At 43.5% G+C, this 24426-nt stretch overlaps 1 protein-coding gene across 1 annotated transcript in view; it reads right to left on the reverse strand.

Annotated features, from left to right (window-relative positions):
* lmbrd1 (LMBR1 domain containing 1) overlaps positions 1 to 24426 on the reverse strand; it is a 71027-nt gene that overhangs the window by 40934 nt on the left and 5667 nt on the right. Inside the window, exons 3-7 of the mRNA XM_028989271.1 lie at positions 22660 to 22723; positions 12089 to 12186; positions 11230 to 11297; positions 9114 to 9199; positions 3297 to 3370 (exon numbers count right to left, since the gene is read on the reverse strand). Of these exons, the coding sequence (XP_028845104.1) occupies positions 3297 to 3370; positions 9114 to 9199; positions 11230 to 11297; positions 12089 to 12186; positions 22660 to 22723 (390 nt within the window). The remainder of the gene's footprint in view (positions 1 to 3296; positions 3371 to 9113; positions 9200 to 11229; positions 11298 to 12088; positions 12187 to 22659; positions 22724 to 24426) is intronic.

Below are 24426 nucleotides of genomic sequence, written 5' to 3' on the forward strand. Positions count from 1 at the left end.
TCACTGGCTGCTCTCAGTCAGCCTCAGTCAACCTCCGTCGCCACAGATGCCCCCTAGAAAGCACACCGCAAAGCTGGTGTAACTATCAGATCTTAAATTGGCAAATGCTGAGACAGGAAGTCCTTTAAGGTTTTACCACCCATGATTTAATGGCAATTTACAGCATAACATCTAAACGCAGAGGTGGTTAGGTCTGACAACTCTGACCTTGAATGCCCTACATGACCCTGAATGCTTAATTTTGACCAATCCATTTAGGAAATCACCGCATCACCGCTCATCTGCTGCAACATCTCGTGCGCAGCAGCTGCCCGCTACTTAATAAGTACAGCTGGAGCTGAGAAGGCTAAAATGGGATATGATCACGTTAAACCACTCCAGGTGCCGCAATACAGTGAGATCGGCATGTGGCGTGTTCTTTTACTGAAGCACCAACACAGATGAGCATCCCCCATTTTTTTGGGTGAATGGCCTCCAGTAAAAACTGCCTTTCTATTTCTATGGAAGCTATTCCATGTCCATTGAGACCTGAACTTTAACACACCTTCTTAGCCAAGTCTCACCAAACAAGAAAAATGCCTGAAAACCACTGCTGTGGCCTCATATTTCAAGCTGAACTCCATGGCTTGACTGCTGATATCTTCTGAAGCGATATCATATTATTTAATAGTTGGCGTAAACATGTTTCAATTCTTGTTTAGAATCACTTAATTGTTCTATTTGTTCTATTCTTCAGCTAATAAAAGCATTGGAGGACAACTACAATTTTGATTGATGCAAATGTGATCAGTTGTTACATAAACACTTTCAGAGCTGTAAACTCTGTTTTCTGCTGTTTCTATATTGGTTGTTTCTTTCAACTGTGAATCTAAATTTATCATATAACATAACATGTATACATATCACATCACAAAAAAGACTCCATCCCCCACAAAATAGGCCTACATTATAGATATACAAATATATGGATAGACATAACTATGCCACACAGCAAGGGAGGGAGTCTTAGTTATTTCAGCTTCTATTGAAATGTTCAAGGAAGGAGCCAAAACCCTCAGAGAACTTTCAAGAGCATTGATTTCAAAGAATCATATTCTTTCAAGCTGCAGGGAAGAGACAAGCTCATTAAATCAGCTTTGAAAACTGGGAGCAGAGGTAGAAATCCACCCCCTCAGGACGGTCCTCTTGGCGGCCACCATGCCAAACATTAATGACAACTGCTGAGAAAGTAGTTGAGAATGTGGCAGAAGAGCAGCCAAGAAGTGCTAATTTAACTTCCGTGTCATTCATTCCAGAATACCAAGAAAATATTTCCTGCCTGGAGCTGGATACCCCTGGGCAAAGATTGTTTGCTGTGAAGTGGCAGAAGTATGTTTTCCAGTTGGGTTTGATTGTGTGTTTACTCTTCATTCCTCTGGGATGAACATTAACTTTATGGTGGACAGGAACTGCCCAAATTGTCTGTTAAATAATATAATAATATATTATTTCTGAGTTGAACGGAAAAACACATATCAATAGCTAGGTATGTAGATATTTCTGAGTGAATTTCTGTGTGAATAGGCGTGTGGGAGCATAAAACCAACTATTTAAAACAGTTGGATTCTTTATATATTTATAATTGTATATATTTTTTTGCAAACTTCTAGTAATTACAATGTTCCAAAAAAAAGGGGAGCACTTAAACAACTCAATGTAACTCCAAGTCAATCATACTTCTGTGAAATCAAACTGTCCACTTAGGAAGAAATACAATTAATTTTACATGCTGTTGTGAAAATGGAATAGACAACAGGAGGAAATTATAGGAATCCCCAATAAAGGCGTGGTTCTGCAGGTGGTGACATAGATCATTTCTCTGTTCCTATGCTTTCTGGCTGATCTTTCGGTCACTTTTGAATGCTGGCAGTGCTTTGGTGGTAGCATGAGACGGAGTCTACAACCCACACAAGTGGCTCAGGTAGTGCAGCTCATCCAGGATGGCACATCAGTGCGAGCTGTGACAAGAAGATTTGCTGCTCCTACGGCCTCCACCACATCTCCTGACATACCGGGCTGTCTCCTGGACACTAAAAACAGACTGGATGAAGGTGGTATGAGGGCCCGACATCCACAGGTGGGTGTTTCGCTTACATCCCAACACCATGCAGCAAATTCGGCATTTGTTCTTCGTGCAATTCACAGATGAAAGCAAGTTCACACTCTATGGAGACGCCATGGAGAACATTCTACTGCCTGCAACATCCTCCAGCATGACCAGTTTGGCAGTGATGAGTCCGACATTGATGCTATGGATGGTAATGGGTCGACATTGATGCTATAGACGGGCCCCCTGTTCCCCACAACTGAATCCAATTGAATCTGGGACATCAGGTCTCGCTCCATCCACCAACGGCACGTTGGACAACAGACTGCTCAAAAGATGGCAGATGCTTTAGTCCAGGTCTGGGAGGAGATCCCTCAGGAGACAATCACTTCATCAGGATCATGCCCAGGCGTTGTAGGGAGGTCATACAGGCACGTGGAGGCCACACACACTAATAATAATTTTATGATTTACATATTATAGTGTCATCTTGTTCAGTGGCATTAATCAATTCAATATTTCACTGAGATAATGGTAATGAGAAGCTGTAAGTAGCAGGATTAATGATAAGTTGGAACAAAGAAATTCCTGACAATCAAATTTATTTTCTACTCATTATAGCTCCCAATTAATCAAGCTATCTGGGTTTGTCTTTAACTAATTCTGTTAGGTAAGTACAGAGTACACTCTCAGAAGAAACTGAAGATCAGGTCTCTCATCAGGTCTCTCGACTGACAATTTACTCTAAATCTATACACCACATTTGGTGTCATAATCGTTGTATGCAGTTCTGGTTGCCAGTGTGCAGCTAATTAGAGCTCCATAGTTTAAATTGATGTGGCCATAGTTAGCATTACAGTTCTAACTAAGGCCAAAAAAGATATAGTTTTAAGAGAACTTTTACTGAATAAAGGATGTTATGAAAACTGGATAAAAATATATTTTACATTTAATAAAATAGTCATTTCTCACGGGTGAAAGATCCCTCAGCACATTCTTCTTAATGCATATGAAGCATATTTTAGGTTTTTCCTCACACCTGTGCACGGCAAATAATAAAACAAATTTAAAAATAAAAAGCCGTGACCCTTTAAACATCAACCACTTTCAAGTCTAGTTTTTCCTTCTTTTGGCACATGCCTTTGCAGCACCTCAGAGCACATGCAAATCAACAGAGCGGCGGTCGCCATCCGTTCCCATGTTCACTCACCGTGTAAGTGATCACCGCCAGCATGCCAATCAAGGTCAAGGAGCTGATGGAGAAAGACAGGGCAGCCAGGCTGTCTGCAGAGAGAAAGTGAGAAGACAGTCCAGTCTGAAATCTGCCTGAAGGACAATGATACATTCTGTAAACACACAAAAACATTTTTAGAACTCTTCCATAAGGCTGATGAAAGATTTGTGCGCTGATATATGCACAGTACTGTGTAAAAGTATTTAATGTGACTACCCTTCAATTTTTCGGCAAACTTGCACAGTTTTTGAAGGAACTCAGCTGGTAGATCATTCAAAACAAGGAACATATGATCTCCTGTGCATGTAGATTGAAAGATTTGATATTATCAGAGCTCTGGGTGGAGAACAATCGCTTCAGAATGCCTTGCTCTTCTTTATGCTGAAGATATTACATTGGCTGTATGTTTGGAATCATTGTCCTGCTGTATAATACATTTGGGGCCAATCGTACGAATATATTTATGCTATTGCTTGATTGATACATATCTGCATGCATTTGTCAACATTGAGGACAAATGTAGAAGTTCAGCTCCAAGATCCAAACCTGTAAGGAACCTCCACCAAGTCCAGAGCACCAGGTGCCATGTTTCTGCACCACCGTTCCTATGTTTTACACATTGCTGATTTGTTTGGCCTTGTTTCCATGTCTGAGGTATGGATTTTTTTGTATCACTTGTATCACTTCTATGAAGACCACTCCAGACAGTGCTTCATCACAGCTCATGGAAAAACCCCATTGAAATCTTTGTCTGGGAAAGACCTTGCTGATGCAGTATAACTAATTTGATAGTGTCTTCAGTGTTAGCATGGTGGTAGAATTCACTTAAAGTCTCCACTCCAATAAGTGAAAGTGAAGCACACTGACTGCAGCACAGCACACAATGCACACAACGTGAAATAAATGTGTCCTCTGTATTTAACCATCACCCTTGGTGAGCAGTGGGCAGCCATGACAGGTGCCCGGGGAGCAGTGTGTGGGGATGGGGGGGGTATTTAAATTCTTTGTGAAATTGATGATCCTTAGCATCTGTTTTGTATAATTGACTGATCATACATCCAAGTATACTCTTATAAAATTCCTGTCTTTATCCAATTGCACCCATATGAAATTATGCTGGTTTGAAGGAAGCTTCACTTTTTTTACTTTTGTTTGCTCACTTTGCATTTTGAAAATTGTTAGTTAAACAATTGACAGATTACAGCATTTTTTCACACCGAACTAAAAGTCCTAACTAAAAGTTTTTTTGTAATGTTAAAGGTCCCCAATCATGAAAACAGCACTTTGTGAGATTTCCTGTGTGCGTCAAACATTGTGGTTGATGAATGGTGTTGATGACGTCATTTATGCGAATGCCCCCTCAACTTCTATAGGCTGCTCTCCTCCTCGTCCTGGCTCACTCCTCCCCAAAGCTACAGACACCAAAACGGCGCATCCTGGGGAAATCTCATTGTGTGACTGGATCAAAGTGGCTGTAATTCTGCACCAAGGCTGAAATTTCACAAACAGATTTCAGATACAGTATTAGGGGAAAACATAAAAAGGCTTGCAGTAAAGGTAGACAGTGGTTTTGTTTACACTTGTTTAACTTTTGCACTGTATATGTGTTTATATACACACACATGCACACACACATTAATCAGCCAATAATCTTATGATCCCAACAGATTATCGTCCAAAGCATCACACTGCCTCTGCTGACTAGCATTCTACTTACAGCGTATCCTGCTGCATTGGTCTTTCCCAGGTAAATGACAAACACACACATCCACAAGATGTGAAAGAAAACATGATTCATCACACCATCACCAGAACACCTTCTATTGCTCCATGGTCCTAATAAATGCCCAGAAAAAAGTTATTTTTGATAGTGGACACGGGTCAGCATGGGCACCCTGACCAGACTACAGCTACAGTATCCCAAACAAACTGCGCCGCTTCCAACACAGCAACCAGGCACTGGCAGGTGAAATCATTTTTATGATTCTGTGTATATTACACTGCTTACTGTCTATGTATATGTTTTAAGTGCAGACCTAAATTAAATGGTCAAAATATGATTTCCATCAAAACACACATTACCTGACACATTAACAACACAAAACCAGAAGAGTCACATCTGTCCTCTGCTGCGAGAAACAAACATCCTGGGAGGGCGGACGGGGGACAGGGGGACTGGTGCTGGCGGGTGGGCGTGATGCCAGCTGTCGGGGCTGGCTCCAGAAGAGGGAGATGGATGGGCAATGACCGCCCTCGCTCCCAATCACGATCCCACCTGTTTGAGGGACCGGCCTGCTGCACCTCCTCACTCTGACAGAATCTCCCATAATCCCCCAGTTGCACTGCAGCAACAAAGCCAGGGGCCTGGAGAATAACCTTCCCCATTCACACCAGTCCAACCATTTCCATCTGCTAGAGACAATCTCCAAAACAAAACAGAAACTGAGAACAGAATCTGAAGATGTATTCCATACCTGCTTGCTACTGTAGTACAGAAAGAGCTTTGAAGTCTGACAGCTGCAATGAGCATTAACATTTGAATAGGTGTTTCCCTTTTTTTTTTTGATCTTGCCGCTTTTGTTAAGTGGCGAGCTTGGTTATGGAGACAATGGCTTCATGTTCTGCATGGAGAACGCAATGTTTCTCAACTCCCAACAAAGAGGGGGATGGATGTTTGCTGCCTCCCTGCCTGGATCCTTGAGCAGATTTTCCGGGGATTAGACATCATATATATTGTCTATTATCGGCGCCGCTTCACATCTGCACTGCCTCGGTTTTGAGGCATGCAGAGGAGGGAAGGGCCTTATCTCCAGTTGCATATAGCCCCTCAGGGATGTGTATGCTGAAGAGACATCCACAGAGAGGTGTTTATTAAAGAGCTCCTTTAACCTCGCCAATCATGTGCAGATACTGTGAAGCACGCTAAGCTCCGGTTTGCTGGCAGAGCTCCTGGGTAAACCTGTGTGGTGGGTCGAGGGATGGTGGGGTAACACATGCAGTGTTTTAATACCTGAATGAAGAGTGCTGACTCAATCTCAGCTACGGCTGTAGGAGTTGGTTTTGTTTTTTACACGACACAATGCAACACGATTCCTAATAATAGTTTCATCACTGTATAATGTGACCATGTCATACACAATGGGTCCAGTGCTAGCCTCCCTGCACACCGGGTAGAGGATGTGGGAGTCATCCCTAACATTATGACCAGTGAAGTGAATAACATTGATAATCTTGCTGCAGCAGCAGCACCTGGCAGTGGGCGGGAGGCATCAGACAGCAAGCGAACATTTCGACCTTGAAGTTGATGTGCAAGAAATAACTGTTTTGGGGAACTATCTGCAGGACAGGGTCTAAACCATTCTAAAAAAATGAACATGACTTAAGCGCAGGTTCATTGGCCAAGTACATCCTATACGAACACCAGCATACCAGCAGCTGTGGAAAATATTTGCATCATGATGAGAAAAAAAATAAACCCAATACCAACGAACAGAGTCCATGAGAAAACATCACACCGAAGGCACAGACTGCATACTTATAAAATGGACACAGGGCTCGACCATCAGCCAACAGACAGAGCCCAAGGGAGATCTGCTCCACAACTGGGACACCTACGAGATCCGCAGGCCATCGCTCCAGCAGAGCGGCCATCGATCCAGCAGGGTAATGGAGCGTTCTTCCCATCAGCCTCTGCCCAGGTGCTGATTATGACAAACAAGCCCCTTTTCAACGCGTCATTATTTTCCAGAAATTTCCTGCCGGTTTTCTATTCATTAGGAGAAATCTTTGGAAGCAGACAAAAGCACAAAAATGTCAGGGGTGGTGGGTGCAGGGGACAAGGAGGGATGTGACAGCCCCGACACTCCTCTCCAGAGGACGGTGGCTCTTGTCATAGAGTTACTCAAGGCTATCATTGGATTAGGCTGGATTTTTCCAAGCCTCTTTGTCTTGCGGGGTCTTAGAAAGCCGTCGAGCGCGGCTGGGAGAGCAGGCCTTCAACTGAGACGCCCGAGTGAAATTACCACCCTGTCTAACAAGGGAGAGACCTCTGGGCCGTCTGAAAAAAGCTGAGGTTACGTGGTCAGCTGTCATGCGTACAACACGTATGGCCCACACAAGGCTACCCGAGTGCCTGAGAGAAAGGGGAGACTCTCTGGGCCTTTACGACCTTTGGAGAATTTTTCGGTGGTCATGACCCTAAATGAGGTGCTTCTGCCTCAAAAAAGGTCTGACTTAGTGCGAGTGCATCTTGATTTTGCTCAATTAACCTCCCATCTGGAGTGCGAGGAGAAAACAGGGGGAATTAGAGGGTTGGGATGATCTGGAAAGCTGATCCTTAGCAGCCCTGCGAAATCCCTGGATGCCCAGCAAGACCCTGCAGGCTTAAGCAAAGGAGACGAGGGGGAGGCTGGGCCACGGTGAGGAGACAGTGACAGATGGGTTCACTACCTCTCCTGATCCCCAGATGCCACAGAGTTTGGATGATGGGATGACTCCGCTCTTGGATCCGTGCCACATTAACATGCCCACAGGCATGGGTCCTCGGAGGGGTCAAAGAGGAATTAATAAGATAATAAATACCAGAAAACAGGTCAATAATGTGGCGCACACACACCTCTAATACGAGCTGACAGACAAACCCAGGCATAAATGAGCACATTAAAATGGTTATACTTCAAAGACACAGTCACGTTTCCAAAAAAGAAAAATGGAATATAAATCCCACCGGCTCCAGATAAACAAGAATGGCGCGCGCACACACACACACACACACACACACACACACACACACACACACACACACTCAAAGTTCTGTGCAGAAAAGAGGCATGTGACTGACACTTCAAAGCCGGGCAGAGGCTTTTCCGGAGGCTTCCAACGCAGACAGAACCATGAGGAGAGCTGACATTGATGAGGCTAAATGTTGCCGCTGCCAAAACCTCCGTGTCACCGCAGTGCACAAGTTGCCAGCATCCATCCCTTCAGCGCAGCTGCTTTTCAATCACCGCGTGACCAACAACGCAGCCACGCGGTCGCCCGCCGCTGGCCGACATTCAGAAAGGTCTCTGTGGTGGCATTTAGGACAACCTTTTCTCACTGATGCAGAGATTGTTGGCCAGGGGTTGTGCGATATATATTGTCTGCAGTAATATCTTAATGGTGGTTCTAACCAACATGCGAGGTGAAATTATCACAAAGACTTAATGTGCACATATTAAACTAGGAGGTGACAAAAAAAAAACTGTTGGAAAACCTAAAGACCGCAATCTGCACACCATGTTGCCATTGTTAGAATCACCACATGTAATAGTGACTTGTGCCATGTTACCTTCCTTTCCTGAACATTGGAACGATAGCAGTTTTCAGAAATTATAAGAAATCATAAAAAAATTGGTAAAATGATACAGAATAACACCAAGGATATTTTGTTGCATTGTGTAATGTGACACACTAAATATTGACTAAATGTTGGAAGAATAAGCAGTCGGGTGCCCGTGGGATTTGGAGCACAGCATGTACAGGTCTAGGCTTAACTCACTGCACCATGGGCTGAATGATGCTGTAATACCGTTACATCACAAATACGACCTCCACTGAATGTCTACACCGCTGTTTATATTCCATCGGGAAACACCCCTCTTTTTCTCATTTCTTGTAAGATTATGTCAACATGCTCACAATGCCAGTCCATGGCAAAGGACCAGTCCATGGCAACTCTATAAGGTTTTGGCAGGTGATTAGGTCTTGCTGTTGTTAGTCCCGGGTAATATTGAGATATTTATTTTTACTTACGGTTCCCAAACTCCTCTACCAGGAACTGCACCTTTTCCCATTGTGTGGCGTTCTGGCTGGGCGGAGGGGACAGGGGTACAAAAGCCCTGCAATTTTAAATGGAAAATTTCACTTTTTAGAATCAATCATTCAGCAAAGCACCGTTTTATTAATCCAATTCACACTGATTATTCATAATATTTTAATAATTTCAGATGCTGAAATTCAAATTTTCATGAGCTATCAACCAAAATAAATCAAAATAAAAAAAAAATAATATTTCACTTTCTATGTAATGCATAATATGTATTTTTAGGGTTTGGTGTTTTGAATTAAATATATTTTCATATTAACATTTTTGCGACGCGCTAGCATGCATAATAAGCGGCAGTTTGGAGGGTGTGAACGCTTCACTAAAACAAATAAAGCAAACTGCATTAAATCAAAGACAAATTACCCAAGGCATTTGTTTTTATTTCAAAATGTGAATATATTGATTTTTTCGTGGAATTCTCAAGATAAATGTTAATGTCAATTGCCTAAAGCATCTTTTGTGCCAGCAAACTTTCAAGAGGCAAGTGTTGGCAATGCTGTAAACAGCTTTCACATTCATAATCATATGTAAAGAGCATCACATAACCAACATATAGCACAAAGGAAGCAAACAAATGCATGTCTAGGTGAAAATGTGTTGTTATATCTGATGTTTGGAATAATTAAAAAAATAGTAGACATTTCAGTCCCTTTCATAATGATTTATTTATATAATCACAGGAGGGCAGACACTCTGTTATAATACTCCTGCAAGATTTCAAACACCCTTCATCACTCTGAGAGAGTCTCAACGTTCCTTTATATAAAAAAAACAGCACTAATCAAGCCCCAGGTCATCATTAAATGTGTCACTCATAAGCGGCAAAGTGAATCAGCAGCCAGCTAAACAATGCACTTCTACGGCACATCCCGATCGCTTTATCATTCAAAGTCTGAATGAGAGCGCAGGTGTCTATTTAGGACAAAAAATAAATAAAAAATTCAACCCAGCCTCCAAATGAACTGATGTTGCTGGGAAAAGGGGCCGAGGGTAAAAGCTATCATACAGTCGCATGTCAAGAGGCCCGAGCATCAATCCCCAAGGTACAAAAGGGGCAATGGAACGGTTTAAGAGGTAAAACAGACACCAAATTGCTTCTGGTTCCAATGCATCTTCAGGCAGGGTGTCACTGGTCCCTTTTCTCAGGTATCTCCTGCACAAGTGTGCCATTTAATGGTTGAGAGCACATTAAATTATATGACCGGGGCACAAGCATGTTGTCGTCGGGGGCTGCAATAGAAATCCATTGTGTTTATGTTGCCGTGGCACCGGAGAACACCAACAGTCTACATCAGAGGTTAAATGGGACACGCTCGTGGCTATATATCACTATAGATTTAGGGATCGAGTCATCTTTTAAAGGCACTTAATCACTGAGTGGCCAATGCAGGTACTAAGCGTGTGCCTTGCGCTGGGGCTAAAAAGAGTTCCCAACACAAATGAAAAAAACTCCACATCACGTTGTTCTGTTTTTTTACCCTCTCTATTTTTTCATTGCATTCACAAAACTACCAGAGGGCTTTCTGATATTCTGTAGAAGTCACCGTCAAATGAATGATGCAAACCTGGTTGGATGGGTTTGTCTGGGCTTAAAGTGCTACACCCCTCCCTGAACCATTGCTTCAGAGGTTTGAAACAGATGATGAACCAAAAATAATTCAATTCATCCTAAACTGGAGTGATCTTAAATTACCGATCCCAATTACTGCTGGCAGGGCTGTCGCCAATCCACCTGCCTTCCGCCCAGGTTCCAACCTCCTGCTGGGCCGGGTCTCTTTGTTAAGCTAATCAAGGCTGTCAGGGAAAGATGTAGGGAACCAGGAAATAAAAAAAGAAAGTTGACCATGCCTATTCTATTTAATTTCCCCCAACAGTTTCTCCAGTTTCTTCGTTTCAACCCAGACCTGCGCTTTCATGCTCGCGCCTGGAGTGCCACGGAGCCCAGGCTTGGCACCAGTCGCAAGGCTTCGCTCATTAACATGCTTTAATGACATATTCCAGTCCCACCTGTACCGCTGAGGGTCTTCCGAGTCCTGTACTTACCCAATTAGAAGCAGCGCTGCGCAGACAATGATAAATCCAATTGTGTACTTCAGCGCATTTTTCACTTGCTGTAATGAAACAGAGAAATTAAACTGCATTTAATCAGGCAATGATCAAATAAAAGTTCACCTGGGGGTGGGGGGTGGTGGACACTAGTGGCTAAGAAGTAAAATGGTAAAGTATTGAGTGGGAGAAGGAGAAGTGGCCTGAGATCCATGGCCAGGAGTTTCAAAGGCGCTCCTCCACAGAGAATAGAAGTGCCTCTGTCAGCTCGACAAAACCAACATGGGGAGAAGTGGAAGCTACAGCTGTGTGTTATCTGCACATCACTGCAGTGTCCTTGGAGACAAATATTTGAAATAAAATATTTGTCTTCCAATAAAATACAGAAAAGGGCTGCGACAGCTCCCCAATGTGGAGTTTTATGAAAAAGTCTAATTTAACTTGTGGACCATTTTAAAGGGCTGGAGATTTATACTGACTAAATCTGGGAGGTTTTATTGAGATGGCTGTTTTTTTACACCAAGTGGCAAGAGCTCCTTTCCGAACATAATCAGCCACTGGACAGACCATCACATCCACACATCCAAGTAGCCTTTTGAAAAGGCCACTTACATTTGTTTGAGAAATGGATGAAAGGACAGATACACATTTTACATTTGAAATCAATTTTTTATAAAATGTCAATTGAATTCAATTTAAACGGAATCAATGCAAAACTGATTGTCCTCATTACAGTCTTTCTGTTGGACCGTAAATTGATTGGGCCCAACTGATATTAACCCTAATACCATAACTGGTGTATAATTTTACCCTAGGATAAAATGTATTACATGTCAACACAATAACAGAGTCTCACCAAACACTTGTTGGCATTGTCATCATCTTTCTCCTCGTAGTAGAAGTAAACAAACGGGATCCAGAAAAAGACGCAGAAGAGAATAATGGAGTAGAGAGCTGTGGGGAAAAGAAAAAAAAGACAAAGACCAGGGAAAATTACTCATGCTCTCAATAACATGAAGCGCTATGGCCTATGAGGCAGAGAATTCTCCAGCCGTCAGGTAGCACAGCACATGCTGTCTGAAAAGGCTTGTCTTGAGTTGAACACTCCCTGCGGTCTCATGAGCTATTATGGACATGCTTTTTATGAGTGCACTCACCTGATCACACATCTTGGGAAGGAGGAGGCGAGGGGAAAAAAAAAAAACTTTGATCTATCTGGAACACTGTTATTACTCGTGTATGAACTGCCAGGAGGCATCAATGGGAAATCCTTGACAGTTTCTTCTCAAAGGAACTGTATTCCTTCTCAAGTTACAGTCCTGGGAGGGGCCATAACATTTATTGCTGCGTCCTTTATTGCTATCTATTGTGTGCAACTTCATGCAAACAGAAAATCCCACTTTTGAACAGTTTCATGAAATCTTGCAATAGATCTGCAGCCATTTCACTACATTTAACAATGATTCTCAGATGACAGGGACAAAAACAAGGCCCAGTAATCAGATAACAATCAATAATAGCATAATATAACTAAGAATTTGTATGTGGTTCTATCTGCCACTGAGCGAGCGTGCGTTTAGCTTAGCTGTAACATCTTTACTTACTTGATATCACAAAAAATCAATAATAATATTCCTAATAATCAGGGGCGGTCCTAGGTCCTGTGGTGCCTTGGGCGAACACAGATTTCCTGGCTGTAAGCCTCGCTGAACTATATCCGCTCCAGCCATCTCCTGCCACTCCCTGAAGAAGCAGGCGCACCTAAAAAAACTTCCCGCAAACAGGGAATAGAAAATGGTGATCGGTGGCCATGCAATCAAGATGTTCGTGATGCCGCCCTGGGCAACCGCCCATGTTGCCCATATCAAATTCTGCCTGTCATAATTCGGTCTGGAAGGGGTTACTCCGGGTCCGGGATCCGGACCGGAGTTTCATGCTAGTCCTGTGTTATTATGTTTCCTGGTTGTTTTCACCTGTGTATGATTGTATAAAGCTGCCCTGTTTGTGTCTGTTCGCCATTGGGTCATTGTTACTTGTTACTGGATGTCTCCCATGTCCTGTTCACCATGTTTCAAACCCCTGTTTCGTAACATTGTGCATTTGAGTCCTTCATCCTTGTCATGTCCAGCCATCGTTCCAGATCACCTGCCTCGCCATGTCAAACCAGCGTGACACTGCCACTGCTAATTATACTTTCTCTGGACTGATGAACTGAAGGTTTGGTAGGTGATAAACTGTAAGTTCATTTAGAATTATCAACCAAGTTATTTGAAGCTTATCAACTGCTGCAAGGACAAAACAAATAAACAGATTCAGGTCTCGTCAGGCTATAAACAAAAAAAAAACACTTTTTACCAGCAATGCCTGAGACCAGAAGGAAGAGAGTTTCACCTGCAAGTATACACACATACATCTTTTTATTGCCAAATCTCTTTTTCTGCTTTTTGAGCTTAAAGGATTAAATCACACAGCTCCTTATCCATTACTTGATTTCATCAAAGCAGCTTTTCAACCTTTTTGTGTGGTCTACTTTGGGGGGGGAAAGTGGTCCATTTCTCAACAGGTGTTCAGTCATTGTGTCATACCTCAGACAAAAAGAAGAACTCTCTAAAACCATCACTTGCAGAGTCAAACACCAAAAGGAGCAAAAACATTTTTAAAAAGCCTCTCATGCTTCAGCATTTCGCCCATGCATGCAACGCTGCCGCCACTTTGATGCTTTCTGTGGGCAGGCGTGATTCAGCAAGGCCATCTCTTTGCAACAAAGTCGAATTCATTTGCTTCATTAAGTCACCAATGCAGGCCTGCGCAGTCATGATTGGAATGTTCATTCACTGCAACCTTCACATTTTTATAAGGCATCTCACGCTAAGGTGCAACACGATTTGGGAGGTTGGAAATAAATAGACCAGGATAAATTCGACCACCAGTAGTAAAAGCAGTGCCATCTCCTACACCGGTTTAAACAGCAACCCAGAAATAGCCTTTGTTCTCTCCAGTCTCTCTGCTCTCTCCCCGCCTCCTTCGCCTACTCTGCGCCACCCCCAGAGACATCAGCACACTTTGTTTGTTCGGATGTTCTTGGGCGAGCATTGACTATTAAAGCGAGATGCTAACACCGCGCGGAATAAGAAATCCGTGCTCAGGAAGAGGGTGCAGGGCACAGCTATATTAAGATGGGGTGAAAAAGTGGGGTCTTTTTTCATCTTGATACCTACAGTTAATGGATATCTGTAGACAGGCCCAAAAAATAAGGAGACATGCGGAAAGGCGCATTCCTTAAGGCGATGATGAGATTCATTAGCTTGGTTTGCAGCGTAAGGTTCAACAAGGAGCAGATCCAGAATGGGCCTTTCAGAATCAATAAGACCTTTAACATGGATGGGAGGGGCTTTTACTTGCAAGCCATTAATCCTTTTCAAAAAGTGTTTGATGAAGACGAATATAAAAAGGCAAGAAGGGAGGAAATGCAATTTTCCCCACTTTCTCTCTCAACGGGTCGTGTTCATTAATTCTGAATACCTGTAGTACATTGTTATTTGACAATGGCATTTCATTACCTATTACACAATCAATATTTCTTACATATCCCCAAAACGTCTTAACATGGAATAATGTCTCCCGCTCAAGTAAAAACTGAATTTTTTATCCACAATCCTTTCAGACTTTAGGAGGATACACACGCCTGTAGCGAGTCAAGAGACTGACTTGCATCATTTTTTTTTTAAATATATGACTAAATAAATATAGAAAAAATATGGCTCCCACAGTCAAGCCGCATGCAGTTTGTTTGTCCTTGGGAAACCATTGGCACAATTCTTCTCGCTCAAAAAAAAAAAAAAGGCCGATGCCTTTCAAACCAGAGGAAACTTTGTTCAGCACGTTCAATCCGATGAACTCGCACTAGACACTCAACTGGAGGTGTTTGTTTACAGCCATTTATGGCCCCTTCAGCCTGGACGGATAACAAATGAGCACGGAGCCCGCAGAGCACTGTTCCTACTGGCACATATGCCCATACCGCAAACCTAGGAGTAATATTAATCATAACACCATGAATATTAACACATTGGGGGAATTGGCCGCACTGCATTAGTGCATATCATCCATTACTGTGTAACCAGATCCAATGCCAGAGAGAGCACCTGACCAGGGAGTGAAGTTTAGCATATTAATCCAGCTGACAGCGAGAAAAGGGAACTAAATAATTAACAAGCCGACCTGAGCCATCCACAAAGATCTGTTGTTTTTTTTCTCCTCACTAGCAGATTTGGAGACGAGTCGAGACGAGTTAGGCTGCCGAGAGAACTGGTGACACCTGGTTAATGCCACAGATGGGCACCACCCCCTGCATATGGAAACACTAGATGTTCATTTGAAGATACTGGGAGAGTTCAAACATGCCATAACCAATTTGAACAACCAGTCTTGAATTTCATTCTGGTCAATGGCTGGTTCAAATCTGGTGGGTTATGAGAAATGGTCTGAGGACCACTATACTGAATATTCAAAGCATTAAAAAAAGCTGTACTTCTTGTGCATATTATCCTGTACTGACACATATCATATAATTCCCTCCATATAACAGCCGGACAGCTACTAGAATGCACACCACAACCACTATGTTATGGCTCTGAAACTACAGTTCAAATCTTGGGATTTACATTTGAACTCATTTCAGTGGACGAGTCACTCCAGTAGTGTTCCACCAATTATTAATGAGCAACATGACTCTGCTTCTCCGCGTTTGCAAGCTCCAGCTGCTGCGACAGAGCTAGATGTTGCGCTTCACTGAGGATCTGGGGAAAGGACGAGTAAAGGTGGGAGTGGGTATGCAGAGCGTGAGAGACAGACCAAAGCCGGGGGGTCAGAACGCTGGGGAGCGGGATTGTCCCAAATTATTTCAAAAACCAGTGGCCCACTCGAACCCTGAGACTGGGACCGCTGAACCACTCGGGTACAAGGAGGCTGAAAGCGTTCCTGCCGGAGCACTCAAGGTCAGGAAGGGATGAGAAGCATTCCGCCGGCGTCCCTAACAAGAGGTGGCTCGCCGCAAGGGCACCGCCAGCACACCTCTCGTTCTTCCAGACAGAGGGAATGCATTACATTCATGTGAAAATGAAATGTCATGGGAGGCTGAGGAGTGAAACGCAGTGACAAAGGACTCTGGAGATTGGTGGAAATCTCAGCGCTGGCGCTGCCCAGGCCCCCACTCTCATTTCCTGTAAACTGTCAGCGGAACAGGGGCACAGAACTTAGGGGCTGTGATGAGACATTAATCTGTCTGGGGAAACACTGTGTTGGCACTGGGAAGACGGGCCTTTCTTCTGAATAACATTTTTTTTCCCCGACTAAGCATATTTTTCACTTTCACACATGGAACTCTCAATGAGTCAAGACGAAACTTGAAATCAAACATGATTCCACTTTGCCGTTAGTTCTGAGCAATATAATTGATTGATTAAACAATAGAATTTGTATTTAGGCTCTTTTTTTATTATAATGATTATATCATTGTGGTTAATATTTTAATCTTTAGGTAAGTACGTACGTGTGTAGCACGCGTGAGTGGAGTTAATCTGTGTGCATGAATTGAACAGGGCATAACAGCGCGTGCAAAGCACTGTTTATGTGAAATGTGTAGGCCGCCCTGCTTGCCCGACTATTGGAAATCAATGAAATCTGAGCTGGCGTACCAGGAGTTGTTCTGTTTTCGTACCCGTCTGATCAAGATTCCTGGTTTATATATATCTGCAGGGGCTGCACAATAAACATGTTTCCCCCCCAGACTAAAAGTGACCAGCCATGCTGAACCCGCAATTGATTGTCACAAGGTTGTAAATTAGCAGAGTCCGCTAGAGCATTACCCTTTTGGCCCACGCGAGGCCCGTTGGATTACAAATCAGGGTGGGTGATAATTTGCCGTTGTATTGGATTCTCGAAAGACAACCCCTGGGGTCCCATCGTCCTGCGAGCAGTCACCACAGGAATACTGATGTTAAGACACCGCTGGACCGGGAAGAAACAGCTCCTCACACAGCCTAGGACTGCAGCCGAGTCAAAGTCAATAGCGCATGAAGTCAAGCATCCAGCCAGGGATTGGTTATTATTCCATTTTTTGCTGAAGTGGTTGTACAAGTGGATTAGGTATTTCTCATAAGGACCTGAGACATGATGCTAAACAAGGAAGCCAGTGCCGTCTTGTTTTGTTTTTCTCATTAGCTTCTTATTACATGTCTTTGCATGTGGCATTTCAGATGCAACAAACTCCTTCAAACAGAAGAACCCAAAGGGATTTATAACACAAGGAGGAGATTAAAAAAAAATAATAATCAAGACATCAGGCGAGACAGTGTCACTGTATACTGCCATCTCTACAGTGTGGGAATAGGAGGAGGGGGAAAATATCCCTTGGAGATTATTCAAAAGGTAGCATTTGAAATGTATCATTTTTGTTCCACTTTACAGCTTGGTGGCGCCGATAGCTGATTGAAAAGCGAGAGCAATTCCCACAGTAGGATATACGGTAGGACTCCTCGCCTGTCTACGCAGGAGGAAAGGAAAGCTGCATCAATTTCTCGGAGTGGCTGTGTAATACAAGACTCGAATGGTGAATTAATGTGGAGAAGGCGAGGGAGGGGTGGGCCGTCTTTATGCAACACATTATAAAATGAGGCTCTGACCCTGAAGACTGACACACCAAATAAGTTTTTGTAATTGATTTTCGGCAGTTCATTCCCAATGCAGCCCCATAACGTGCAAAATGCCACCAATGAAAGGACAAAGAAGCCTCATGCTCTACGCTAGAAGATGGTTAAAAAAAAAAAAAAAAAAAAAAAACATGCCTAGTGGAAAGCAGTCATGTTTTTAATTGTTCTGCATAGCAGTTAGATTGCTGCAGCCATGGTTCAATCGCGACAAGTGGCTGTTGCTGAAGCTTTTAGACAAGGCACTAAATAAAAGGGACATCCAACCTCCCTAACAAGAGTGTCTCTACCAATCAGAAACACATAAAAATAATAATTGTTCCAGAATTCAATGCAAGTATATAGGTAATAATCTCCAATTTAATTATCATGATAGTCTTATCAGCATTGTTAGAGGTCTACTAACGGCTACTTGTCCCCTAATTCAACCACATGGTGTAGGGACAAAAAGTGTACGCACTGTCAGCCTTCTGGCGACGACCTGCAGGGACCAGGCAATTACTGCACCTCTACCCTTCGCAGAGTCAACCCCGCTTCACCACTGCGCGGTCTGAGAAGTCCCCCCTGTCAGAATCTTCCCTTTCCGAAAGGCCAGGAGACGGGGGAGAGAGCGCACCATCGCGGAGCTCAGGCTTAACCCCCCCTGGATTTCAAATCGTTCACAGTTGAACACACGATAGAGTGCATGACATTATTCTAATGTGCTTAAAGTCCAGCACACCCTCCAGGATATATAATTCTTTTTTTTTACAGATGGTGAAGAAATAAAGAAAGTATTTCTGACCCCTTGCAGGTGTTTGCTTTGAAGCGTTTCGTGAGGACGTGCTACACAGCAGCCAGAAAATTGCTCTGCGTGGTGAGAAAGTGACATCTGACATTCCTGCGTCTGAATAAGAGCACACCCCCCCCCCCCCCCCCCCCCCAGTACAGTACTACAGTAAAAACTAAAAAAAAAAAAAAGGACCTGTGACTGAGAAGGCCACCAGAAAATAAAATGCATATAATTAATTAACCTAAGCCTTGCGTAATCTGTACTAAACTGTACTGAGCCCGAGACAACAGATTTGGCCGCGATCCTTCAGTGCTGAACCACGCTGGCTGCGGATGATCGAAATCTCCGCCTCCAGGCAAGATGAACGAGATGCGGCCCCCGCCTTCAGCTACCGGAGAGGCATGCGCATTGTTCCTCGCGGAGCGGCCCGAGCACTTATCTCCGAGTTCGGTGACCTTGCACCGCACACGGCCGCCCTCCTCAATAAACGTGCAATCTGTCAGTGTTTCCTGCCACGCCGCCGCACTAACACTACCTCGATCCATTAGTAACCACTGAATGCAGGCAGGCACGGCGCGGGTGGCGGGTCCGAAGCGGCGTTTTGGACTTTCTGTTTGTTTATCAAGACTATTGCATCCTCCCACCTCAACGTCGCCACCACAACACACACACACACACACACACACACTCCTAAAAACAGGAGGGGAGAAGAAAGCATAACCAAGCCCAATGATTTATTTAGAGGGCTCAGGGGTATTTTGCCCTGTTGCTCTAGGGGCCTGAGTGCCGGGGCTTTGAAGTGCGGTGCAGAGCATGCACATGTATAAATGGAAAAGATGCTGCGCATTGAGAGAGGCTTTCAAAAGATTAGGGTTCAGCGGAGATCAGGACGAGCTATTTTGGACATTTATCACCCCCTGTAAACACAGGGAGGGGGAAAATGTGCAAACCTCATCCCTTGCCAATTTATATTCAGGTTGAAAATGGGGAAATTCTAGGACATTAACGGCCTGCTACAAATCATTGACATTGCCACCGTTTGACAGCGAGCCAGGGGAAAACATGGCCATGTGATGCAATGTTCAGTCACAGCGTCTCGATGGCCAGGTTCGTCCAAGGTCTGCATCTGCAGCAGAAATGGGGTCTATACACGGCAGCAAATGACGGTGTGTAACAACAGTAGACTTTACTATGGAAACACTGGGGTTACAAGTTAGAAGTCTCATATTAACAATATCAATTTAAGTTCTGTTCCCCCGTAGTGAGAGCGATTGCCTTTGATTTACTAGGAAAAGCACATCATTATTCTGATATAATAAAATTTACATACCAGTAATAATCTTCAAAGACTCGGTGGCACGTGTGTCAGGCAAAAGAACTAGCGGATAATGAAATAATTACAGCGAGCTGCGGCTGAACTGTGCTGAATTTGAGAGAGGAGAAGAAAAAAAAAAAAACACAACACAACAGTTTCATGTGGGGCATAAACACGCTTGTTAACTGTGATCACCATGAAACAACAAATCAATCCGTCTCGCGGAGGATTGATGTGAGTGAGGTAGAGAGAGAGCGAGCGAAATAATAAAAATCAGAGCTGTAATTATTCTATTTGTGAAGGTATGGATGGAGGGGCTTGTCAGATTCTACCTTTGAATAGGATTTGCTTTTAAGGTTAGAGCACAAAGACTCTGCATGTGGATACGCCGCCCCCAGCCACCTTCTCAGCGCTCAGCATGGAGCAGGGTCTCCACCTACTGGCTGCCGGAGAAGCACTGCGGAGCACCAGATTCACGCAGGCGTGGGCGGCGGCCGATCAATGCGCCTAAATCAACACAAATTGCGCTGCTCTGCGCCTGACGATTGCTCCCATGCCGCTACACAACTGAATCAACACTACTGGGGTGGCGGGGGGGTGGGGTTAACTAAATGAAGGAATAAAATGACCACCTGTAAAATCACAAGTTGCGCGCAGTTCCTGCGTGGACGGAAAAATGTAGGCAGCCATATTACAGACAGCCACTCGCGTTTTTAACAGTTGCGAGGACAGCGCATCTCCTCCTCACATAGTGGATACTGATGATCCAGATGATGCTGATGTCACGCATCTCTGAGATAGACTCCTCCTGTCTGCTTAGGTGCTGTTAGGAATATATTTATTTTACAAAGACAGTGAGAGAAATGGAATGAGACGAGAAAGAGAAGACGCTAAATGAAAGGATGGCGATTGTAAAGCAGGTATGTCCACCTGAAGATGCCTGGAGTCGTACTGGAAATGCAAATTCCCACGCCGCAAAAGGCTTCACGGCCTCTCATGCACATGTATTTTCATACAAGCCCCAAACCATCACTGATTGATGGCCGGTAGCTATTTCGCCGCAAAAACACGGCTCATTTCCGGACGCCATTTTCACGAGAGAAGCGTGCCGCAGGCAACAGGCGGCATCCGAACCCACCCACCCCACTCCATCTTCTCTTCTCTTCTCTTCCTTCATCCACCTCTTCCGAGCAGCCGGGGATCAAGCTGTCAGCGGAACTAATGCCGCCTTGCCTCCGCCCCTCCTCACTTTTGTTGACTTGTTTGTCTGCCACCCCGTGGTTGCACGTGAGGAATCGTTCGGCGTGCGACCACAGCTGATACGCACGGATGTAAAATTACAGGCCGCGCTACTGCCAGATGTCGGAGCCTCTGGCTCCAGGCTGGAGATGAAGAGCTGCCGCCTCTGACGTAGGTGAGGATATAAGATGCTGCCGCAGCTCGGCATGAGAAGCAGGTTTCGCTGTGTAAACCTGCTCCTGGTGACAATTGTATGAAGCAATGATGGTCTTGGTTACAAACTCTACCCAAAGGTACCGTTTTTTTCCCCCTTTCATGAATTGCTTGGCAAGAGTGTAAATGTGGACTTACATGAACTTCATTATCTGATGCAGCCTTGTAATGCTGCATTAGCAGTGTAGCCTGAGCCTGGGATTGGATATTTTGGAGCTGGCAGACAGCTTGTCTCCCACGAGTTTAGCATTCCTTAACAGACGGGCCTGCACAACAGCTCTGACAGGCTGTTGGACCAGCATCTGTTAGAGAAATCTAATGGCTGATGATCAAGTGTATGTGGCAAGACTTAATTTGCTTTACGCAGAGAAAAAAAAAAAACATTTAAATCCCAATACTGAGGCACCACAAGAACAGAAGCTAAAGGGCTCCATCACAGCAATCAGACCATAATCAACAAAAATATAATCTAATTTATCACAAGTGCTAGGTTGACATTTATTTGAATAAAACTCATTAGACAATCTTCCCGACTGCTTTGGTGTTGATTTTAAATGCCTACAAAGTTTCAAACGCCACACAAAAGGCTTTTAAAATAAATGTCACAGTAATTTTGCAGTATTACGTGCTATTTTAAGGATGCGTTGATGATCACTTCAGATGCTGCGCTGTGAAAATGCCACACCTGCAGATGAAAGTGCAGAAAGGGCCAAAAAATTGGGTAGTTAAAGAACAGTCAATTAGAAAGCGTGCGTGTGTGTGTGTGTGTGAGAGAGAGAGAGAGAGAGAGAGAGAGAGAGAGAGAGAGAGAGAGAGAGAGAGAGACAGAGAGTGTGAGAGAGCGAGGGAGAGGTTGTCTATAACTGACTGCTTGACTGATGCATCCTCTCGCCGGAAGAGACAGGCGGGAGACGGGAGTCACTTAACGCTAATGTCCCAGGGGATTACTTGCATATAAATCAACTATTATCACTAACTTTACTATACTGTTATAGGGCTTTACGCTGCCTCAAACAGTCCACAACTAGAACTGACTAATCTCAAGCAATTTTGAGAGGCCAAAACAGTCAAATGAATATGCATTAAAAAAAAAAAAAGTGTCTTAAATATAACTGTAAACATGTAATAACAGTGTTATAAGGGGAAGTTGATTGACTACAAACATGGCACAGACTACTTACTGTAGTATCCATACAGTACAGTATCTTCAATTTGGCCTCTTGTCTCATTGTTTGCAGCCCACTCCTGAAAAGAGTAACAGTATTTAAAACTTCACCAAAATGAAACCAAACTTGCTATTATAATGTCAATGACCTTGTGTAGCAGAACAGAATTGTGATACACAAACCACTGCTACCCTTACAGGTGATGCCTGCACTGACAAAATAACATTTCCATTTGGTGGCATGGGCACACAGGGAAAATATATCTATATATATTTCATCACAATTAATCACATTGTTACGCATTCAGAGACATTGCACAATGAATTTTATAGGTGTCATTTTCCCATAAAGAAAATAAAAACAAAAACAAATTTTTCCACTCAATGTTACATATTGACGTACGTTCCCACGTGTTCTGTGTGGCTGGCTGTGTTTTTGTGTCCTGTCTATTTTAGGTTGACTTTGTGGGAGGAGTTGAATCCTGCCAGCTCCACCTACCATCTGCCTATTGGTCACCAACACCTACACACGTGGACAAAATTGTTGGTACCCTTCAGTCAATGAAAGAAAAACTCACAATGGTCACAGAAATAACTTTAATCTGACAAAAGTAATAATAAATAAAAATTCTATGAAATTTAACCAATGAAAGTCAGACATTGATTTTCAACCATGCTTCAACAGAATTATTTAAAAAAAATAAACTCATGAAACAGGCCTGGACAAAAATTATGGTACCCCTAACTTAATATTTTGTTGCACAACCTTTTGAGGCAATCACTGCAATCAAACAATTCCTGTAACAGTCAACAAGACTTCTGCACTTCTCAGCAGGTATTTTGGCCCACTCCTCATGAGCAAACTGCTCCAGTTGTCTCAGGTTTGAAGGGTGCCTTTTCCAGACGGCATGTTTCAGCTCCTTCCAAAGATGCTCAATAGGACTAAGGTCATAGAAGGCCACTTTAGAATAGTCCGATGTTTTCCTCTTAGTCATTCTTGGGTGTTTTTAGCTGTGTGTTTTGGGTCATTGTCCTGTTGCAAGACCCATGACCTGCGACTGAGACCAAGCTTTCTAGAATCCCTTGATAGTCTTGAGATTTCATTCAAGATTCAAGACACCCTGTGCCAGATGCAGCAAAGCAGCCCCAGAACATAACAGAGCCTCCTCCATGTTTCACAGAAGGGACGATGTTCTTTTCTTGATATGCTTCATTTTTCAGTCTGTGAACATTGAACTTTTTGCCAAGGCACATCAGCTCTATCTTTGTCTCATCGGTCCATAGGACAATCTCCCAGAATCTTTGTGGCTTGTCCACATGTAGTTTGGCAAATTCCAGTCTAGCTTATTTATGATTTGTTTTCAACAATGGTGTCCTCCTTGGTCGTCTCCCATGAAGTCCACTTTGGCTCAAACAACGATGGATGGTGCGATCTGACACTGATGTTCCTTGAGCTTGAAGTTCACCTTGGACCTCTTTTTTCTGGGCTCTTTTGTTACCATTCGTATTATCCGTCTATTTGATTTGTCATCAATTTTCCTCCTGCGGCCACATCCAGGGAGATTGGCTACAGCCCCATGGATCTTAAATTTCTGAATAATATGTGCAACTGTAGACACAGGAACATCAAGCTGCTTCGAGATGGTCTTATAGCCTTTACCTTTGACATGCTTGTCTATTATTTATTGTTACTTTTGTCAGATTCAAGTTAATTTTTGTGACCATTTTGAGTTTTTCTTTCATTGACTGAAGGGTACCAACAATTTTGTCCACGTGTGTATAT

This window comes from Denticeps clupeoides, chromosome 8 (genome assembly GCF_900700375.1).
Source record: "Denticeps clupeoides chromosome 8, fDenClu1.1, whole genome shotgun sequence".
Classification (NCBI taxonomy): domain Eukaryota; kingdom Metazoa; phylum Chordata; class Actinopteri; order Clupeiformes; family Denticipitidae; genus Denticeps; species Denticeps clupeoides.